The sequence below is a fragment of the Poecilia formosa genome, unplaced genomic scaffold (assembly GCF_000485575.1).
Source record: "Poecilia formosa unplaced genomic scaffold, Poecilia_formosa-5.1.2 Scaffold4, whole genome shotgun sequence".
Classification (NCBI taxonomy): domain Eukaryota; kingdom Metazoa; phylum Chordata; class Actinopteri; order Cyprinodontiformes; family Poeciliidae; genus Poecilia; species Poecilia formosa.
Window position 1 is genome coordinate 5,709,553 of NW_006799943.1, and position 19,317 is coordinate 5,728,869.

General features: G+C 40.9%; 1 protein-coding gene across 1 annotated transcript; it reads left to right on the forward strand.

The window, feature by feature from the left end:
* Positions 1 to 1,572: 1,572 nt before the first annotated feature.
* hs3st3l (heparan sulfate (glucosamine) 3-O-sulfotransferase 3-like) lies at positions 1,573 to 16,091 on the forward strand. Its single transcript, XM_007561386.2, has 3 exons — positions 1,573 to 2,654; positions 14,209 to 14,438; positions 15,213 to 16,091. The coding sequence occupies exons 1-3, from the start codon at positions 2,188 to 2,190 to the stop codon at positions 15,599 to 15,601; spliced, it is 1,086 nt and encodes a 361-aa protein (XP_007561448.1). The 5' UTR covers positions 1,573 to 2,187; the 3' UTR covers positions 15,602 to 16,091.
* Positions 16,092 to 19,317: the final 3,226 nt, after the last annotated feature.

Consider the following 19,317-nt stretch of genomic DNA (forward strand, 5'->3'; position numbering starts at 1 on the left):
TAGGCCAAATGGAACATAAAGTGCGTGTGTGTGTGTGTGTGTGTGTGTGCGCGTGTGTGTGTGTGTGTGTGTGTGTGTGTGTCAGTGTTGGAGAACTAATGAGTCTCCTATGAGCTATTACCCTCACCTTAGCTCCACACTCTGCAATAATAAAAGGCAACATTGCAGATATGGCTCCCCCATCAGAGGATTGCATTGCTCCTCTCCTGGTGCAGGTGCTAAAGCAAACACTCATCATATGTATACAAACCTTTTACCTGGATTTAAATCAGCAAACTTGACCAACTTGCCTTTATTTCCTTGCCACAACAAGAGAAAAAGTGTCGAATGCCTTTTTGCTGATGAAGTTTGGAGACTTTTGTGAATGATTACTTAACGTGGGTGTGTGCAGAGGGTGGTCTGAGGTCAGGATTAGAAGACAATTGGCAGGTGGACTGCAGAGCCTAATACTGACTGATTACTAAGCCAATTATGCCATAGGTCTTAGAGTGCAGAGTGTCAGCTGTATGCGATAAGCCCAAGTCCAAATGGCACTAATAACCTTAAACCAATAAGGCCACATAAACACAGGTGTTTATGTGGCCATCTATCATATGCACTGGCACTGCGTTGGCTTTAAAGAGGCACAAATGTCAGAGTTTTAGGCACTGGCAGAGTTTTGCAAAGATGTTTTCACTCTTCCTCACTTTATAACCACTAATTATAATATCAAATTAAACTAATGCTCAAACGATCAATCAAATTAATTGTGATTAATCAAATTAATTGTGATTAATCGAATTAATTGTGATTAATCGATTCTTAAAATGATTGTCAACCAATTCAAAAATTGATTAATTGTTAACTGGTGTACACAGAGTATATAAAAAAGGCCATTTGTTTCAAGAAAGATGCACTCAGAGCATCTTTCTTCATGCTTTAGAATCAGTCCCAACTAAAGCAAATCTGTACAAAAAATACTGACAATTTGCACATGAAGGGATGCTATGTTATTGCATGTTGGGCAATAAAATTTTTGTTTTCTTATTTTTTGAAAAATGACCTGAATTATTTGTTTGACACAATTTTTTTGACACAAAGCAAACAACTTAAAACAAGTCAGTTTTAGTTTTATATACAAGCATGGAGATAAGATAAGCTATATTACATGAGCAATTTCACTTAATCAAGTGGTTTTTTTGTTTTGTTTTTGTTTTGTTTTGTTTTTTGGCTGGGAATGCACTCATTTTTGGGGCTATATTCCATAGCTTGGGAGTTGTGGTAACTTCCCTAACTCTGACTAATCCATTCTGACAGGCATGCAGCTCTGATCTAAACCATTCCATTATATGTTTTTGTGCAATGATTAGCTATTTAGCCCAATCTAACATAGTGGTGGTGGTACATAAACATGCTTTGGAGGAAGCTCTGCAGCAAATTCATGTGCTAGACCTGCCTAGTCAAAGTGCATACCTGCATCCATTTGAGAATCCAAAGTTCTCGTGGAGAGATGAAGAGGTGCCACATTTTGAAACCCAGATCATGCGCCACTTTTTTGATGCAATTTCAGTGAAATTGCATCAAAATCGGAGTTTGTGTTTGTTTGTTTGTTTGTTTGTTTTTGAGTTGGCATGTTATATGTTTGCAAAGCTCTGAAAGTCACATTAGACGAGCGCGACAAAAGAACATGTGAGCGGGTTTACGCACTCGGTTCATTCAGTCGGAGGACTGCCTGATATTATAATAATGGAATTAAACTCGCCTCGGGCCATGACCCCCCAATGAAACCGGGAGGAGAGGAAGAAGAGGCAGACTGAAAGACAGGAGGAGGCAGAGAGAGAGAGAGAGCGAAAGAGAATGATAGAGAGATGCCTGGATGCGGATCTTCGTGAAATGAGACAAGAGTAATCCCGCGAAGTGCAAAGACGCGGCAGCGCAGCTCGGATATCACGGTTTCATTTTCTCTCATCTTGGCAAGTAAGTGATTGCAAAAAAAGAAAAAAAAATAGTCTGGCTGAATTACTTTTTGGGGCTGAGTAAACGACAGGAAGGAGGGAGAAAAGGGGGGCTGCTCGGTGCGCTCCAGACGCACAAAATGAAGGAGGTAGAGAGCAGCTGAGCGCAATGACAGAGAGCCTCTCCAGGAGTTAGGATGTGAGCTGAACTTCGCGGTAGAATGGCCGGCCATGTGGCACTGACAGCCGAGGGATGGCAGCCTTTTACCACCGCCACCACCACCACTTCAGCCAGCATCACCTCCACCCCCCGAACACCGACCTGCGGCGGCTCTTCCACCGGCTCACCATCGCCTCCTCTCTGAGCATCATCTGCTTCTCCCTGGTCTACCTTCTCACTGGAGGCTGCGAGTCGGAACTCGCGGAGAACTCTGAAATCAAGCCGTCCGCGCGCGACTTCCTCGCGAGGGCGTCGGGATGGCGGCAGGAGGGGAACGGAAGCGACGCGCTGGGAAGCGGCCACCCCGCGCCGGAGACCAACAGCTCGGGGAAGGAGTGGACGGCCGCGCGCAGGCTGCCCCAGGCTCTCATCATCGGGGTGAAGAAGGGCGGCACGAGGGCACTGCTGGAGTTCCTGCGGCTCCACCCGGACATCCGCGCTCTGGGGTCCGAGCCGCACTTCTTTGATCGGCATTACGCACGCGGGCTGGACTGGTACAGGTATGCACGCGCAACACCGGAATCCAACTCAGCCGTTCTCTTATTAAGTTTTTATGTACGGTATATATGTTTTTTAAAAAAAGGTTTGTAGTGCACTTTTTCATCTATAAAAAACATTAGACTAGAACCTAGAGGTATATCTAGGATTTATTATTTTATTTAAGTGGCTGACGGATAGGGGCGGCAGATTTAATCTTGAGTAAACAAAAAGTTGTAGCAGTCTTTCAGGTGATTCATGTAAGTGTGTTCAAATATATATATATATATATATATATATATATATATATAGTTTGTAGTATATCCACCTTGGGATGGTTATTGCTAAGGACCAATAAAAACTGCTAGAAACAACAGCTAGAGCTATAGGACCCACGACACAATCAAACAATGATAAATAAATAAATAAATAAAATTTGTGTGGTGGGGGGTGGGAACTGGCCGACCTTTGCTAGCATCACTGTTAGCTAACTGTTATTACGTACCTTTGCTAGCTGTTATTCCTTACGGATAGCTAAATTATTGCTCTAGTATACTCAAGTATAGTATATGTTTCCTATACTTGAACATTCTGATTTTCAATCATAGAATTGCGTATGTTTTTTTAATTGCTTACAGTCTGTAAATTCTAGTTTTCAAGTGTAGAATTAGCTGATCAGATATGCTAGAAAATGGCGACTTAGAACAAACAAAACTCTGCGACTATGATTTTTAAAATAGTGTACTAACTTTTTACCTTATTGTCTGTTCCATCATTTTAGGACTCAAAAGACAATCAAAAAAGATAAATAAATAAATAAATAAATAAATAAATAAATAAATAAATAAATAAAAGCTGTGTGGTGGGGAGTGGGATGGCTGACCTTTGCTAGCATCACTACTAAAACTAATTAAAATATCTGTAGTGTTACATGAGGTTTAATCAAGGTTTGGGCACTTTTCGTTTCGCTATTCTAAATTTTCCCCTCTTTCTCCTGTGGAAACACATACCCTTACATTATCTGCAGTTCTTTCATTGTGGTTTAGGTGACATGGAGACTCCACCATCTGGCAGCTTTGCCAATCTGTGCCTGAGATAGTGTGTGTGTGTGTGTGTGTGTGTGTGCCTGCTGGGCGGTCTGCGCCTGTTTGTACAGTATGGAGAGACAGAGAGCCATGGAGTCAGGCCTGTTGGATGAGTTCTCCAAGAGTAGCAGAGTAATCATCTTTGAAGCAGGAGCCAGATGTTACTGTTGTCATGTGGCTCTTCTTTCGGCCTGCTCAATGAAAACTTGGAAATCATCGAAAAGGCACACATGGAGACTCAGTTCTGTTTGAGATAGTAAGGGGGATATAAAAATGTTTTCCTCAGATTTAAGTGCTTTATTAAAGTTTTTACAACTGTGTGGACTGGAGGATTTCATGCCGCTAGACTCGGGATAACTGTACAAAGATTTTAAAGATGCCATGCGGAAAATCTTAAGATGCTGACTTCTCTTTCAAATTAAAATAGTAAGAAAATATTTATTTGAACAAAGCCCATCAGGACAGTCGTCTAAGCTAAAAGTTTGGAACGGTTCTGTTATAAAAGGGTGCCGTTTTTTTTGCCTCTTCGTCCTCTCAGGTATAACTTTTCTGGACTGAAATCAAGCCGCCTGCCACGGGACGTTTCGCCACCAACCGCACACTCATTTCTACACTTTCCAGGGTATGTTTATAAGAAATTTGACAACCAGAGCTTACAGAAACGTTCTCCAATCTACTCTACTGCATGGAAATGTGGTTGCATAGCTCGAAAATGATTTTCTACCAGAGGAAGGTCGTTTGGAGATATTTTGGTTTGAGCAGGGTTCATAAAAGCCATCTGGTCCAAAATAGGACCAGAACCACATTAAGTGGAAATACGATGTAATTTATGTTCAGACGCACAAAGAGAGAGAGGGAAAAACTGATTTGCGTTGGTTAATGGTTTGCTCAGGGGTTTTAAATGGGAGCAGAAAAGAGCAAAATGGCAAACCATGAGGGTCCCAACTGGCAAAACGTCGAACTGGAACCATAAAGAAATAATCCTGTTCTTATAAGAAACCTTTTCAGAAAAGATAAAAAAAAACATCAAGACCTTTTTATTTATCATATTTTAATCTTCTTAGCTTTCAGTATCCAAGACTTGAAGTTGAAGTTAATCTTCCAACAAATCAACATTTTTGGCTCACAATCTTGATGTAGCCTAGAGAAATCAAGTTATCGTCAGCGTATATGTTAATACAGGGCTCAACCTGGCCCTAAACGAAACACATAAAATCATAAAAGTTTCAGATTATTACTAAAAAAAAACCCATAATAAATAAGTTCACTTATTAAGGGAAAAACAAGCTAATTAAACCAACCAGGCCCTTAGGGTAAAAACTAATCGATCAGCCAAGCAGGCCTGATTACTGCAGACTTTAAGCAGGCTGAAAGCTGACTAAAAAAGCCAACACATTGTCACATAAAGACATTCAAGAAAAGATAAGCAGCAAAGTTGAAACTGAAGTCATTCCCATGGCTTTGGGACTCCAGCGACACACGGTGAGAGCCAGCAGCCAACCGCATGCAAAGAAAACATGGAACATGGGTGAATCTTCCCAGGAGTGGCCGGCCTCTACCAAAACTACTCCAAGAGCAACAAATGAAAACACCACCTTCAGTTAAAGTCTGTGTTCATGGTTGTAAAACGAGAAATAAACTGAGCAAATGTGTCATTAAGAGGAGAGATTCAAGGCCAAACAACCCCACTGCTGAGCAGAAAGAAAACAAAAGCTCAGTCATTTTTCCTTTTGGGAAAATGATGTACGGTCTTACTTGTTGTGTGTGGAACTTCTTATACGTTATGCCTTTAGTTACATCCTAACATTTCATGGCTTTGGTAAAGTGATAATCTGGGGCTGCTGATGTATTCTGCTTTTTAAATGCCATATCATATAGAAAATAGACAGACCTTCCTTGCTTTGGTTGCCACAGAAGCTACCAGAAGTAAATATATTTTATGAGACTCTAAACAATACCAGTATAGCAACACTTTGTTGAAATGCCCCCAAAATCAGAGGGTACTGCGCGCATGTGACAGCAGATTGTCCCGTCTCTCCCTCAGACCAGATGGGCCTCGCTGTGTGTTGAACCACTTGACATCACTGTCAGCTCTGTCAATTGACCTCTGACTCTGGGTCACTTTGCGCTGAGAGTTAATGATGTGTTCACATCACTTCATAACACGAGGCCCACGCCCTGAACACACTGGCAGACAAAGGACACACATCTTTGTTTCTGAGGTTATAAAAAAAACAACAAAACAACACTAAACATAGAACGTTTTTAACACTAATACTAAAAATAAGTGAAATGGAAACTATAGATATTTGCATTTTCTAAAAAAATGAAGTGTAAAAACTGTACACTGAATGTTACTGCTGAATATTACATTAGTTTTTTTTTTTTTAGTTCAACTGCAGAAATATGAGTAATAGGCAGAAGTAGAAGGAAAGAAAAAAAAAATCAAGTCTTCACAACATGTATAGGAAAACTATTGAGGATTGAAAACTTTCAGTCAATGCAAACATCCCACCTAAGGTGTCATGGTGGATCTTCAAAAGCCAAACTGAGAAACAGGCCTGATCACAATATTAAGAAAATAAGTACAAATACACAAGAAGCATAACTCTAAGAAAAACATAACACTTACTAAAGAAGCTAAAGAAGGGAATGAACAGCAAACCTAAATAGCAGAAAATTAAACTAATGAGAATGAATAAGAAAACCAAAACACTGCTAAAAGAACATGACAGGAATAATCCAAAGGGGGAAAAATAATAATCAGGACTAACCTGTAAGGTTGACATCTTTTTTTTTTTTTTAATCAGAACGAAGAGAGGACATTCCTGTCCTACTCAGTATTTTGAAAATATAATATTAAAGGCACAAAACGTAGTCAAAAATGTTGACAAAATGGATGAATGCTGAGAATTGCCATTACCAGGTCACGAACTATGAACTCTAACTCAGAAAATACAAGGGGTATCAATATGATATTTGCTCTGTAGGTAGCAGAAAGCTTCGGTCAATAATCATAATGTGTTTCATTATGATTAAACTCCAGATTAAACTCCAAGCACTTACTTGGAGTAAGTGCTTGGAGTTGACATGAACCAAGCACTTACTTGGAGTTTAATCTGGATGAAACACCATTGAAAGTCTCACAAAATGTCTAATAATACCAAAATTTCTAAGAGTGAATTAAAAGTAGCTCTGTTTAGCCCACTTTAATTCATTTGTCTAGAAAGTTCCGTACATTTGGGAAGCTGTGAATGCGTAATCAAACTCTGACACCAACCAAAAAAGTGAACTTTTGAAGTGAACTCTGGCGCAGTTCAAATGCATATGTGGATGCATTTGGACCGGAGACCAAATGCATCCACATTTAGTCTGCTTTGAAGCAGACCTGCTTCCTGCTCTAGAAGCAGGAAGCGGACCATAGTGCAGGGCATTCTGCAAATGCAACTAAAACAAATACAAGAGTCGAGCGCTAAGGGGCGAAATGGATTATGGCCTTTTACCAAAGCCAAATGGCACCAAATGACTGGATTTTTGACACGTAGAAGTAAACATGTACTCATTAATTTTGCTCGTATATCAATTATGACAAACTATGAATATAAAAGTGAACATTCCGAGACATAAACATGATTTATCAAGGCGGCACAGATAAAAAGGTCAACTGAAGTTCAGCTGTACCACAAACTGAGTCATTAAATTCTGTGTGCCAGTAGATTATCTCACAAACTCCATTGCTTTAATTTAAAGAGGACCAGCAGCAGTGTATCTTTCCCTGAATCACTCTTCTTTTCTTTGAGAGTAAAATAACATTTGGCTTCCACCGGGGCAATTGAGATCAGAGCCCCCGACAAAGATCCACTAATGGCACTGGAAGCCCAGATCTAATCTGAAAGGAGCACTGCGACGGCCCCCGAGATGCACTGGAAGTTTCCTTCTTCCCCTTTCTGTCTGGGATCGATTGTGTTATCTCCTCGTGCTGACCTTGGGGTGACTTCAGCATTAGGGTGGTTAGCTTTGGTCAGCTCAGCTTCTGTTACAATTAGGAGGAAGCTTTATCCTACGTTGGCATAACCGCCCTGGCTCCCTTGCATGGGCCCAAAGGGCTCATATTACACACAGCCATTTACCTCCGCGCAGCTACACAGGAATTCACTGAAACTCAGGTGGAAATTCGCTTCTTGCTTATGAGTGCTTCCTGACCGGAGGTGACATGACGGGTGACTGAGGAGAAAAAAGGTCAATAAAACGGAGGAAGACGAGATAAGGCTTGGGTGAGCTGGGGGTGAGAAAGGTGAAGTGTGTGTTACCTCAATCTCACACATCTCTGCTGACCTTTGCTTCAACCTGGGGGACTGTCATCAGAGCTGGCCCTCTGCGTAAGTGTGTGTGTGTCTGTCTTCCAGTGTTTGTACATCATTAGAACCTTGGCTGTAACAATCATCGACTTTGTGAGGACCGGTAGTCTTCAGGGGGACCAAGAGCATGTCGTGTGGAAGGAGATCATGTCTTTGATCCGGGTTAGGGGTTAGGTTTGGATTTAAAATGGGTTATGGCTAGGGTTTGATTCAGGCTCTGTACAAATATGTAAATCAAAGATACCTGTACAAACCCGCTTGCAAGTTGTGTGCGAAGGTGTTTGGTTTACCTTTTCTTCAGGACACTTCACATTAGGGAGAATGATTTACACTCTATAGACATGCAGGCTACTGTTTCTGCTCTTATGGCACAACACCATTTATCAATACATTATTGACTCTGAGGTACAGGCACAGATTTGACTTACTGTGTTACTTGAAAGAAGTCACAATGAAATATAATCTTGTAAAAAAAACACTCATTTACTTTCTTTGGCCTGGGGTATGTTGGTATTATTTGTTGGTCTGGTTTATCTCTATATCTCTATATGCTCTATATGTGTATGTAAAAAAATCTGAGCTGATTTTTTCTTCTTTTCAAATTCAGTTGCTCTAGTGGAACATTTCCATAGATCCTCCTGTGAGATCTAAAAATCACACCTATATGTTGACGACCTTGTTCTGCTACGCAAAACACATTCTTGTGTTCTTGTGCTTGAACAATAGATTGTAATTAGCGTCCAAATCGGAGAAGATTACAAATCTGCTAGTAAATAAATTACTAGCGGCCAGTGCGAAAGCATTTTCTGATGGTATGACGTGGGACCTCTTGCCAATGCGTACCTCAAAGCGTTGTTAATCCTCTAGGTGATCAAGCGACAGATGTGATGTCGCGTAGACTATCACTTATGTCCGTGCTGGGGTTCAGGTGCTAGCTACTCGCCGTGTCACTGTACTGTACTGATGGTGATCACCATAAGGCCCAGACGGGTGGAGCTATCCGGCCCTCATTAAGGCCCTCCCCTGGGGCTTTGGAAACCAAAAGTGCAGGGTGTGGGGGTGTATATTGGGGGCCCCTGTATGATGGATGTCTCCTGGAAGTGGACAGGGCACAGCCACAATGGACTGATTCCTTAATAGTCCCCCATACAGAGGAAACGGATGAGTGGTTCTCCCCGTAACACACACTCATGCAAATGTATGAAAAAAAGGAAACAAACGCAAATCTCATAATCTGTTCAGAAACCAGCAGTCGGGTGTGGAGAGTAAATGTAATTTGATTGGCTGCTGTTTCATTCCTGACACAGATATCGGCGATAAACTGAATCCCACACCCGCCTCCAACTACGCCCTAACGGACTTAGTGATGGATAAAGTAATTGCTTCACATTTTTTAACAGATGCAGATGCGGCACACATCACATGACACAGCATGCCACTGATGGGGCTCCGGAGGGATCTGGCTAACCTCAGCCTCCACCTGCCACTCTCCGGTCCCAGCTGAGCCCCCGCCGCCGCTACACCTCCATCATCACCAACACCTCCTCGCTTCATACGCCCCATCATAACGCTCCCAGTATAAACATATGTAATCCCACCCAGCTCCACGACTACACTCGGGACCCCCACCCCGCAGGATCAATAGCCCGTGGCCTTGGCCGGCTCGAGGTAACTCACAAGGGAGGTTCGCCACGATATTGGAAAATGAACGACAAAAAGAGAGGTTCCTCAAAGGCAAGCAGAGGCTTAATGTAAGCTGCTGGATAATCCCTCTGCCCATCATGTTGTACGTTTGATCTCGCACTAAGCAGTAAACGAGGAGCACAGAGATGCGGCTGAAGCTGGAATTTAAACTGCCAATTAATTTGGCTGCCCTGTTTTGGGAGTTGACTTTCTCTGACACATGGTGCCTCCAGATGATCTGCTAGTGTGTCGGCCGAAACACAGCGGAGGCTTTACCTCCTACTTTACAGACGAAGTCCAGGAGAGGTCACTGCTGTGGCAAAACCACAAGATCTGATGTTAAACTGACATTTTGTGTTTCATCACCTCCTGTATCGGGTAATGTTGTGTTTTCAGCTGTGTGAAAAAAAAGTATGCCAACAAAGTGACAATTCATATAACCGAGTAGATTTTAAAAACTTCTACCTTAAGTAAAAACTATTGATTTAATAATGATTGTGTGGCTCAATTCCTGGGGCGGAAGTGTAGGGCAATTAAAGTTCCCGTTGGGGAGAATCGATTGCTCATTCAATACTGATAAAATATAATTAAATTCTGCTTAGTCATTTTGAGAAATCAACAACAACATAGCAACCTACACAGTCATTTTTAATAAAAAAAATATGCTACTAGTTTTTATTTTGCAAATTTTTACCCTCTTCTGAGTGAAGTGTCATATTTATTGTGCTCCTTTTTGATGGTATATGACGTAAGATCATAATGAAACACGTTGGAAGTTTACGGCTGTAGGCGAACAAGAGTATGTTATGAATGTTTTTGCTAAGGCGCTGCAAAGCCACCCACAAGGCAGGTGATTTTAGGAGCTGCTCCGGTGACACGCAGCCGACACACGAATAACAAACTGCATTGTGTTGCTGAGTAAACGTTACGCAACACAGTGTTTTCATTTGAATGGATTTGAAGTCACAGACGTGTCCTCAAGCTTGGAGTGGGAGACGCGTTTTTGTTGCTCGACAAGCTAACGGCTATTTTGTCCGTCAATTAGCGCGGCCTGCGTGAGCTAAGCTCATAGCAGAAACATATTTATAAGAAACATTTTCTTTTGATGGTGCTCTTAGGGGGGCGGTAATTAGCTCTTTGTGCTTAGGTAATGGTATGGGGGCTCTCGGCTCTGAGGCTGTTCGCAAGCAGATTGCTAATGGAGGCGCGTTTGCGTCCACTGCCATCATTCCTTCATCAGTCATCCACCCCTTTCATTTGAAACACTCACAGATCTGAGACACACACACACACACACACACATATACATAAACACACGCAGACGGGCTCCCTTTAAAGGCTGTGGTAAAACTCCATCACACCCACCTCTTAAGTCTGCCGATTGTCTGTGTGTGATTTTAAAAAAATGCCTCTCGTTATGTGTGTGTGTGTGTCCACTAGAAATGGGTCCACGGGGAGAGCCAAGGGAAGATAGTGAGCAATTGACTAATGAGTGAATAATGAATGTATGTTTGTGTTTTTGCATTGTGTGTGTGTGTGTGTGTACCTTGCACATGCCAGGTCTTTGTGTGTGTGTGCATGTGTGTGTGTGTGTGTGTAACAGACTGCGTGGCTCCTCCTGCTCTGGGTTATTAGAGTTAAAAGGGAAGTCTTCAGGCTAAGCGGCGGTGAAAACTGCCTCACACTCATCTGATCAAATGGAATCGCTGTGTGCGTGCATGCGTGTGTGTGTGTGAGTGTTTGTCAGATTTGAAGGGAGAAGATATTGATGGGAGGTTTGTGTTTCAGGAGCGCCTGAAACCTGAGCCAACAGCAGAACGCTGCTAGAGCTTCCTGTCCTGGCTCTTATCAGCTGTGTGTGTGCGTGTGTGTGTGTGCGTGTGTGTGTGTGCTCTCTGCTTGTCCTTCTTTTATTAATGCCACATTCAATACTCATTAAAAACTTTTTCTTTCAAATATGTAAAACAGTACTGTGTTTTTTTTAAAATCAAAGTAGGACAAAGCGACAAAAAACAAAGATTCCTGCAAAAAAAAAAAATGTCACAGGGTCACACACTGAATCCTAACATCAGTGCAGTTTTATGACCTCGTCTTATTTTTTTAGCTTTGTTAGAGCAAATCTGCCAGTAGAGGACATGAAAAACGCCCTTACTAAATCATTTACAATGCTGTGGAAAATGTTTCCCCCTCAGTCAGACAAAAATAACCTGAAAAATTATTCAAACCAACACATTTCTACGTTGGAAAAAAGTAATTTCCCCCCCTAAACTTAATAACTAGTGGTGCTTCCCTGGGCTGAATTGTTCTAATTGCGTCTCCCTGGAGGTTTTTCAAACATGACAAAAAAAACAAAAGCCTGTCTGAATTTATGTCACAGCATCTCCAGACTTTGACTATACCACTCCATAGTAGTCATTGCGAGCCATTCTGTGGACTTCCTGTTGTGTTCTGGATCGTTTTCCTGAAGTCAAAAGAATTTTCTGTACCAGAACAAAATTCATGGTTCTGCTACAGAACCATGAATTTTTGTAGCAGAAATTCATGCTACAGAAATTAGCATGAATTTCTGTAGCATTCAGAAATTTATTACCTATTATCCAGGTAATAAAGATGATCCAGGTCATCTTTATTACCTGGATGATTCCAGGTAATAAAGAGGCTAAACAGCAACAGACTATCACACGACAACCATCATTATTAAAATTCAGTTTGATGCTCTTTTCCTAAATGCTGGGCTAGTTTTACCCCAGATACAATGGGATAGACAGAGTTAAATAAAGTAAGAAGTAAGTTAAGACTTAATGACCATGAAGATGTTATTTTTTTTGGCTTATGTGAAATGTTTTATTTTGTCATTGTTGGTTTTTGCCTTAAAAATCTTCCAAGAATAAAATTTTTGCCCATTCTCTGCAATATTGTTCAAACGACTTCTTTGGAAAAGGTTTGAAAGCTACATCCAGCAGTCCAGGTTATGTAAGGCGGGCCTACCATTCGTACGAGCTGAGATGCTGAATCAGACTTGTGCGTGTTCGGCCGGCCGACCAGGTGTATGGCAGGTGTGCTGGCAGATGTCCCCGAGCCTCCAGCCGGTCCTGCAGGGCCTCTGGAGTCATTTACTGCTAAATGAATCCCATCTGCTGGGCTTTGGCGTGGAGACAGAGGAGCGCAACGCTGGACGGGATCAGGGAGAGACTCTTTGTATTTGTGTTGCGCTGCTTTCATCTGGATGTCGGTCAGGGTTACGATGCCCTGTCACGGCTCATGCTGTCATGTGTTTTGTATGATGAATGTCAGAGTGAATAATGGGGTGTGGGCTTGTATGAGGCAGACCGTGTGTGCGTGTGCGTGGGGATGGGTGTACGCTCTGACAAGAGGGTGATCTCACTGTTGACTAAGGATATTACTACATACTGAACAAATTTACAACAGAAAAAACTTGTATCATCTTTATCCACACTCCGGTTCTGTGAGATGGTAAATATAACTTAATCAAATGAGGTAAAGCCAGATTTAATAGTGCTATGCTTTATTTCAAAATACAACGGCAAATGTGAATTTTTTTGCCCTTGCAAAATTCACGTTTAATTTGAAAATGTTAATTTTACATTAACATTTACATTGTTAATGTAAATGTTAATTTTATATTAACCTTTACAATGTTAATGCAAAATTTGTGTAAATAAATTGACATAAATAATATGCAGAGGTATTCATCAGGAACAAAAACTAAAAAGATAGTAGCACTAACCTGAACGCACTGCTCATAAACATTAGCTCCACTAATGATAAAAACATGCTATTTAGTGGAAGCTAATGCTAATAGGCTAAATTCAACAACGCTGATACTCATTACGTGTCAGTAATACTAGTGTTGCTACATTGTATATCACCCTCAACAGTGCCAGATTTGCTTTCTGGAACAGACATTTCACTCATGGTTTCAGTTTCAAGGTATTTTGCTAACTGATTTTCCCTAGTTGGCTTCGGTCAGAAAGCCTAATTGCTTTACTCAAACTTTAAACTGAGTTAAGTAATTAGGTCATTAGGAAGACTTTGGAGAGCTTCACTGCATGTTTAGGAAGTAATTCAGCCATGTCATTCAAGACCAGGAACACATCTTAAAGTTGTGGGAAACTCAAGACTTCGATTTGAACATATCCAGACTAAATGACCGAAGAATTATTAATAGTCAATAACCAAAACTTCAACACAGATGTCAAACTTTACTCAGCTGAAAATTTACAAGACAGCTAAGTAAATTAGCGTTAAGATAAAATAATTTAGGGGAAGCTAAGTTAGCAAAAACACTAACATGCTAAACAAAATGTTATATTGAAATTCTTAATTTTCTCAACCCTTTGGTTTCAAAAACCTGTTATTTTAGTGGAGGTGGGTGTACAGGCTTTTGAAAGCAGTCGTCTAACCTAAATTATTTTGTCTTCTACCTCCAGAAGTATGATGCCCAAAGCCCTTGATGGGCAAATAGTCATGGAGAAGACGCCCCGGTACTTCGTCACAGTGGACACGCCAGCGCGGGTCCATGCCATGTCGCAGGATGTGAAGCTGATAGTGGTCGTTCGCGACCCTGTGACGCGAGCCATATCAGATTATACGCAGATCATCTCCAAGACCCCCGGCATCCCGTCCTTTGAGAGCCTGGCCTTCAAGAACCGCACCACAGGTACGCTTTGGGAAATTACATTTCATCATTAAAAGTATTACCAAGACCTTAGCTTTGACCATGGTATGTCCTGGAGGTGATGTGAAGCAAATGAAATCACCTGAGAAATCATCCATCACTTTGAGTTCTCGTGTACTCAAAGCAACCAAAAATCAGAGACTGTTTGATATTTTTTGCGTGTTTGTATAAAAAAACTAAAATTTCAACAGTATCAACAAAATTGTAACATCTACAGGAGGATCACTCATTGTCAAGAAGATCACACGCATCCAACTAGGTGTCTGTTTCTACTCAGCTAACCATTAGCTGTCTTTAGAATTAGCATTACAAACTTTTTATCCATAGAAAAATGAAGATGCAAACATATTTATCTGATCCAAGTCAGCTATGAATGCTCATAAACTTTCATGAAAACCACATTTAAAAAAAGAAACTTAAGGTCAATCCATGCTATTTATTAAGTCAAATCTTCTTACGATCCCTGGATATAACGCTAACAGGTCCTTAGAATGCTACCAAAAGAAGCTACTATATTGCAAAGTACAAGACCACTCCATGGTTGTATATTGAATCCAACATTTTCAACACCTTCATTTTACACTCAGAATCATTTAATACCGTCTGGATTAGTTTGCCTGGGAGCAATTGTAGATGTCAAATACTTTGACCTTGGCCACACCGTTGACTAGAACCGAATGTTTCCGTGTCCAGACCCCAACCTAAAAACATTTCCACATAATAACCAATCCCTTTTCTCCCTACCTGTATCTCTAGGTCAGATTGACTCTCTGTGGAGCCCACTGTGGATCGGCCTCTACGCACAACACATGGAGCGTTGGCTGGCTTGGTTCCCCAGGAATCAGATCCATCTGGTCAGCGGGGAGAGGCTCATCTCTGACCCGGCTGGAGAACTGGGCAAAGTCCAGGACTTTCTGGGCCTGCAGAGGATAGTCACAGACAAGCACTTCTACTTCAACAAAACAAAAGGATTTCCCTGCCTAAAGAAGCCAGAGGGCAGCAGTAAACCCCACTGTCTGGGTAAGACAAAAGGGAGGACACACGTCTCCATAGACCCAGAGGTGATCCAGAAACTGAGGGATTTCTACAAGCCTCACAACCAGCGCTTCTACCAGCTCGCGGGGCAAAACTTCGGATGGCACTGATCCGTAACCTGCATGGAACGAGACGCCTCTGTTAACGCTGGTCCGGCGCAAATCTACTGCCTGACGGAGGCAGACGAAACGACTCGCAGAGCGCAAAACAGAGTCAACAATGTCTTCAGACAGCCAGGCAGCATCTCAGCAGACTGCACTCCGAAATCCCAGTGTCAATATGTTCCGTCTGGATCAATCAGTCGTGTTGACATCTTTATATGTCAGTGGTACACTCTTTGTGCTTTTGAAGAACATGCAGTGAGACCGTGCTGGCTGTAGGATGCGGTTTTACGCCGAGCAGGGGAAAGCTGAACGGCTTTTAGGGTCTGACTCACAATCAGTTGTAGTCGTACAAGGAAGCGAAGAACTCAGGGTCTCTACACGTTGTCCCCTAAATATTCCACACGTTTCAGGACTCAAATTTTAGTCATGCAGTTTTATATTTCATTTTTAAATTATTTACTTTGAACCAGCCTATTCTTGTCATCTGTAGGTTTTTTTTTATTTTTTTTATTTTTTAAAGTTTCATCAAAATCACTGGAACTGGAACTGCAATTTTGTTGTCTTTCCGACATTGACAATAAAATTCTTCTTATTTTGATTCTGAAAAACAAAACAAGACATGGCTTTTGGTTTTCAGAGTGTGAATTTGGACCATTTCTCTGCTTTTGAAGAGTCGAAAGTCTTTAAATCTTGAAATATTCTAGAACGGGGGTCAGCAACATACGGCTCCACAATAACTCGGCTAATGTTTTTAACTACAGATGTTTCAGCAGCTGCAAGTTTTAAGTTTTTCATGGAATAACTGCATTGAATTTCCACAAGTACCAGTAGCATATATTTGTTTAATCAATTTTTCTTGTAATAAGTTTGAAAATTTGCTTCTTCTTTTTTTTCCACAAATATCAACATCCTATAGAAGAAAATTTATTTATCCTCTTTTTGGAAAATGACGTTTTTCATTATTTGAAAACTTTAAAGAAATAAAATGTTGATTCTTTTAACACACTTTCTTTAGTATAAAATTATAAGTTGTCTTTTTCAAGAAGTCATGTAACGTTTGGAGTTCTAAGTGAGCGCTATGTCGAAAATAAATGCCTCTGTAGACTCTAAAGGTTGCAGACCCCTGTCCTAGACTTAAGCAGGTTCTTTTAAAGACAATTTGTGAGCTTTGGATCCGTTACTTTTGAAAAAAACAACAAAAAAAACAGTTTAGTCTTTTTATTTTTCTGCTGTCATGGCCAGTTTTGCCTGAATTGAAGCTGTGAAGAACAAACATGTAGTGAAATGGCCCCTCATTATTTCTGAATGAGTATGGATTCAGTCATTAAGTCAAACAGCAAAGCTGAAATCAAGGCGTTAGGCAGCAAATCAAAGATGAAGCACAGCCATTTAATTTGAATCAATGTGTCTTTTTGTCTTTAGACATTAGAAGAAGGAAAAATGTCTGGAAAATCAATAATTTTCTCACTTCATTCCTTCTTTCACTACCTATCCAAACCTGACATGTTCCACATTTTTCCAGACTTCTCAAGGCTGTGTAGGAACACTGACAACAAACACATTTTCGTTTCTAGACCCTTTATTTCTCCCCACGTTTCCTCCCCAGACTCAGAATTTAAGGGCAATCGGGCGTACATATTGAAAAAATGTCCTGCACGCATTGTTTCCAAAAAGGTAGGAATGAATCTTTCATGCGGCAAGCAGCAGAGTCGAGGGGCAGGCGGGGCGGAGTGAGGGAATATGTGTATGAGCTCAGATTTGACTGAGTGCTTTTGTATCCTTGAATAATGAATGTGGTTAAATGGATGTAGTGGGAACTGGTATGGATCACTTGGCTCATTTGTATGCTTTGCTTAGGTTAGCGAGTGCGGAACCAGCCTGCTGTGTTCCGCTTTGAGCAAAGCAAACGGACCGGCGCAGGGCGGCGGGGTAGAAAACCGAACATCAACACCGGCAAGTTCGGCGTGCTGCTAGCTAGTTAGCTAACTAGCCAACCGGTGTTTGGACCGAGCCTTCCTCGTCCGCTTACACGGTTTCCCGTTTTCAGTTTGCATGTATTTTGCACTAGTTGTTGTCCAACAGGAAAAAAATAAAAATATTTTTAAGCAAAGACGCTTTATGGACCTCTCTGTGGTTTGTTGGGGTTAGAAAGCCTTAAAAACAAACTGTTTTTGGGGCGCCTTTGTGTTGCTCTTTTGAGTTTTTTAGTTTACTCGATGTCAGACAGGTCCTATTCATGGGTATTTATGCTCACGAATTAACCTGTGGCTATGAAACACTAATAAAATATGTGGTTCATTACAGTTAAATAATATCTAATGAGAACCGCAGTTTTATTTTCATGCAGGGCCAGGTTGGTCAAAAATTAAATTATTTGGTTCTGTCGTTTATTTAATTTATTTGGATATCTGAAACATTTACATTAGACAAAAAAAATAAGGAAATCTAGAAACAGTAGTCTACGTCTCTGAACCTCAGTTGAATGAGTCCATAAAATCCTACTAAAATAATATAAAAAGCCTGATGCTCACCTTAAAAATGTAAATAAAGATGTTAATTTCGGGACTTACTCGATTTAGCGTATGTTGTTTGATTCTAACTGACTTGATACAATTTTGCTTCTTCGTGGTGGGGAATTGCTCACGACCAATACAAAGGCAACACTGCCACCTTGTGGTCTTTAAATTCAACGTCTGGAAAAAACTGTTTCAAACATGAAATTACATTCTTTATTAAGATATATGCTTTTTTTCCCCATTTATCTTTCAAAAAAATCTGTTCATAAATATTCTCAATTATATTATAATAGCTTGCAAATAATCACACACAAAAGTATAACAAAGAGACACCACACAAAGAGTCTTTAAATACTGTAAGATATGAAACACAAATAAAGACAAAAGATTCATGCTCTATCCTTATAAACCCAGCTTGCGGAAAAATAATTGAATCTTAGGCTGAATACGTTGGAAAGTCATTGACGTTACACAAAAAATTAAGTCAAAATGCACTTAAAATGCTTCTAGACTAGAAGTATCAAGTTCTGCATCATCGACATAATGTGAAAGTACAAACAGAAAGCTTAGAAAGAGGCGCATCTTTCCAGAGGAAAAGTTTTGGCAATTTGCACGGATGGCTACCCGTTGCTTTGGAATCGGGGTTAGGCAGAGAAACGGCTTTGCCCTTGTTCAGCATGCTGTGTGATCAGAGGGATGCTTCTGGATGTAAAGGCACTCAGCGTTTCCTTTAGGCATCCCCATCCACATCCTCGCAGCTTCTCTTTAATCCAGCTTCTCGTGCCTCAGAGAGTGAAAGAGCAGAGTCTTTCAGTTCACTTCTTGGAAATTGCTTATGCCTCCTCAGTCCACAGCCTGTCGGGTGCAACTCTTTTTTTTGTTTCAGACGACTGAATTTGGTTCATTTGAAAAGAAGGCAGTGATTAGTTTCTCAGATATACGTTAAGTAAGTTGCTGCAAGAAGAGTCAGCAATCGCCATCTACAGCTGTGAAGAGTCACGGACTCACAGTGTTTCATCGATCGGAAAAGTTCAATGATCAGTCAGGTGTCTAAACTATTGAATGTGCTTGCTTTAAATTATGTTGCATTTACTGGGATGGTGATCAAGTCAGTTCATTCGTAGATCTTTCATCCAATTTGTTCCTTCGCATGATTTTCGTGCCATAACGTGACAGTTATTAAGCCATATTGCAGAAGTCGTTTTC

Coding starts and splice junctions, on each gene's coding strand:
- hs3st3l (XM_007561386.2), top strand. CDS start 2,188: ATGGCAGCCTTTTACCACCGCCACCACCACCACTTCAGCCAGCATCAC. Junction 2,655..14,208: donor CGCGGGCTGGACTGGTACAG/GTATGCACGCGC, acceptor TTCTACCTCCAG/AAGTATGATGCCCAAAGCCC. Junction 14,439..15,212: donor CTTCAAGAACCGCACCACAG/GTACGCTTTGGG, acceptor CTGTATCTCTAG/GTCAGATTGACTCTCTGTGG.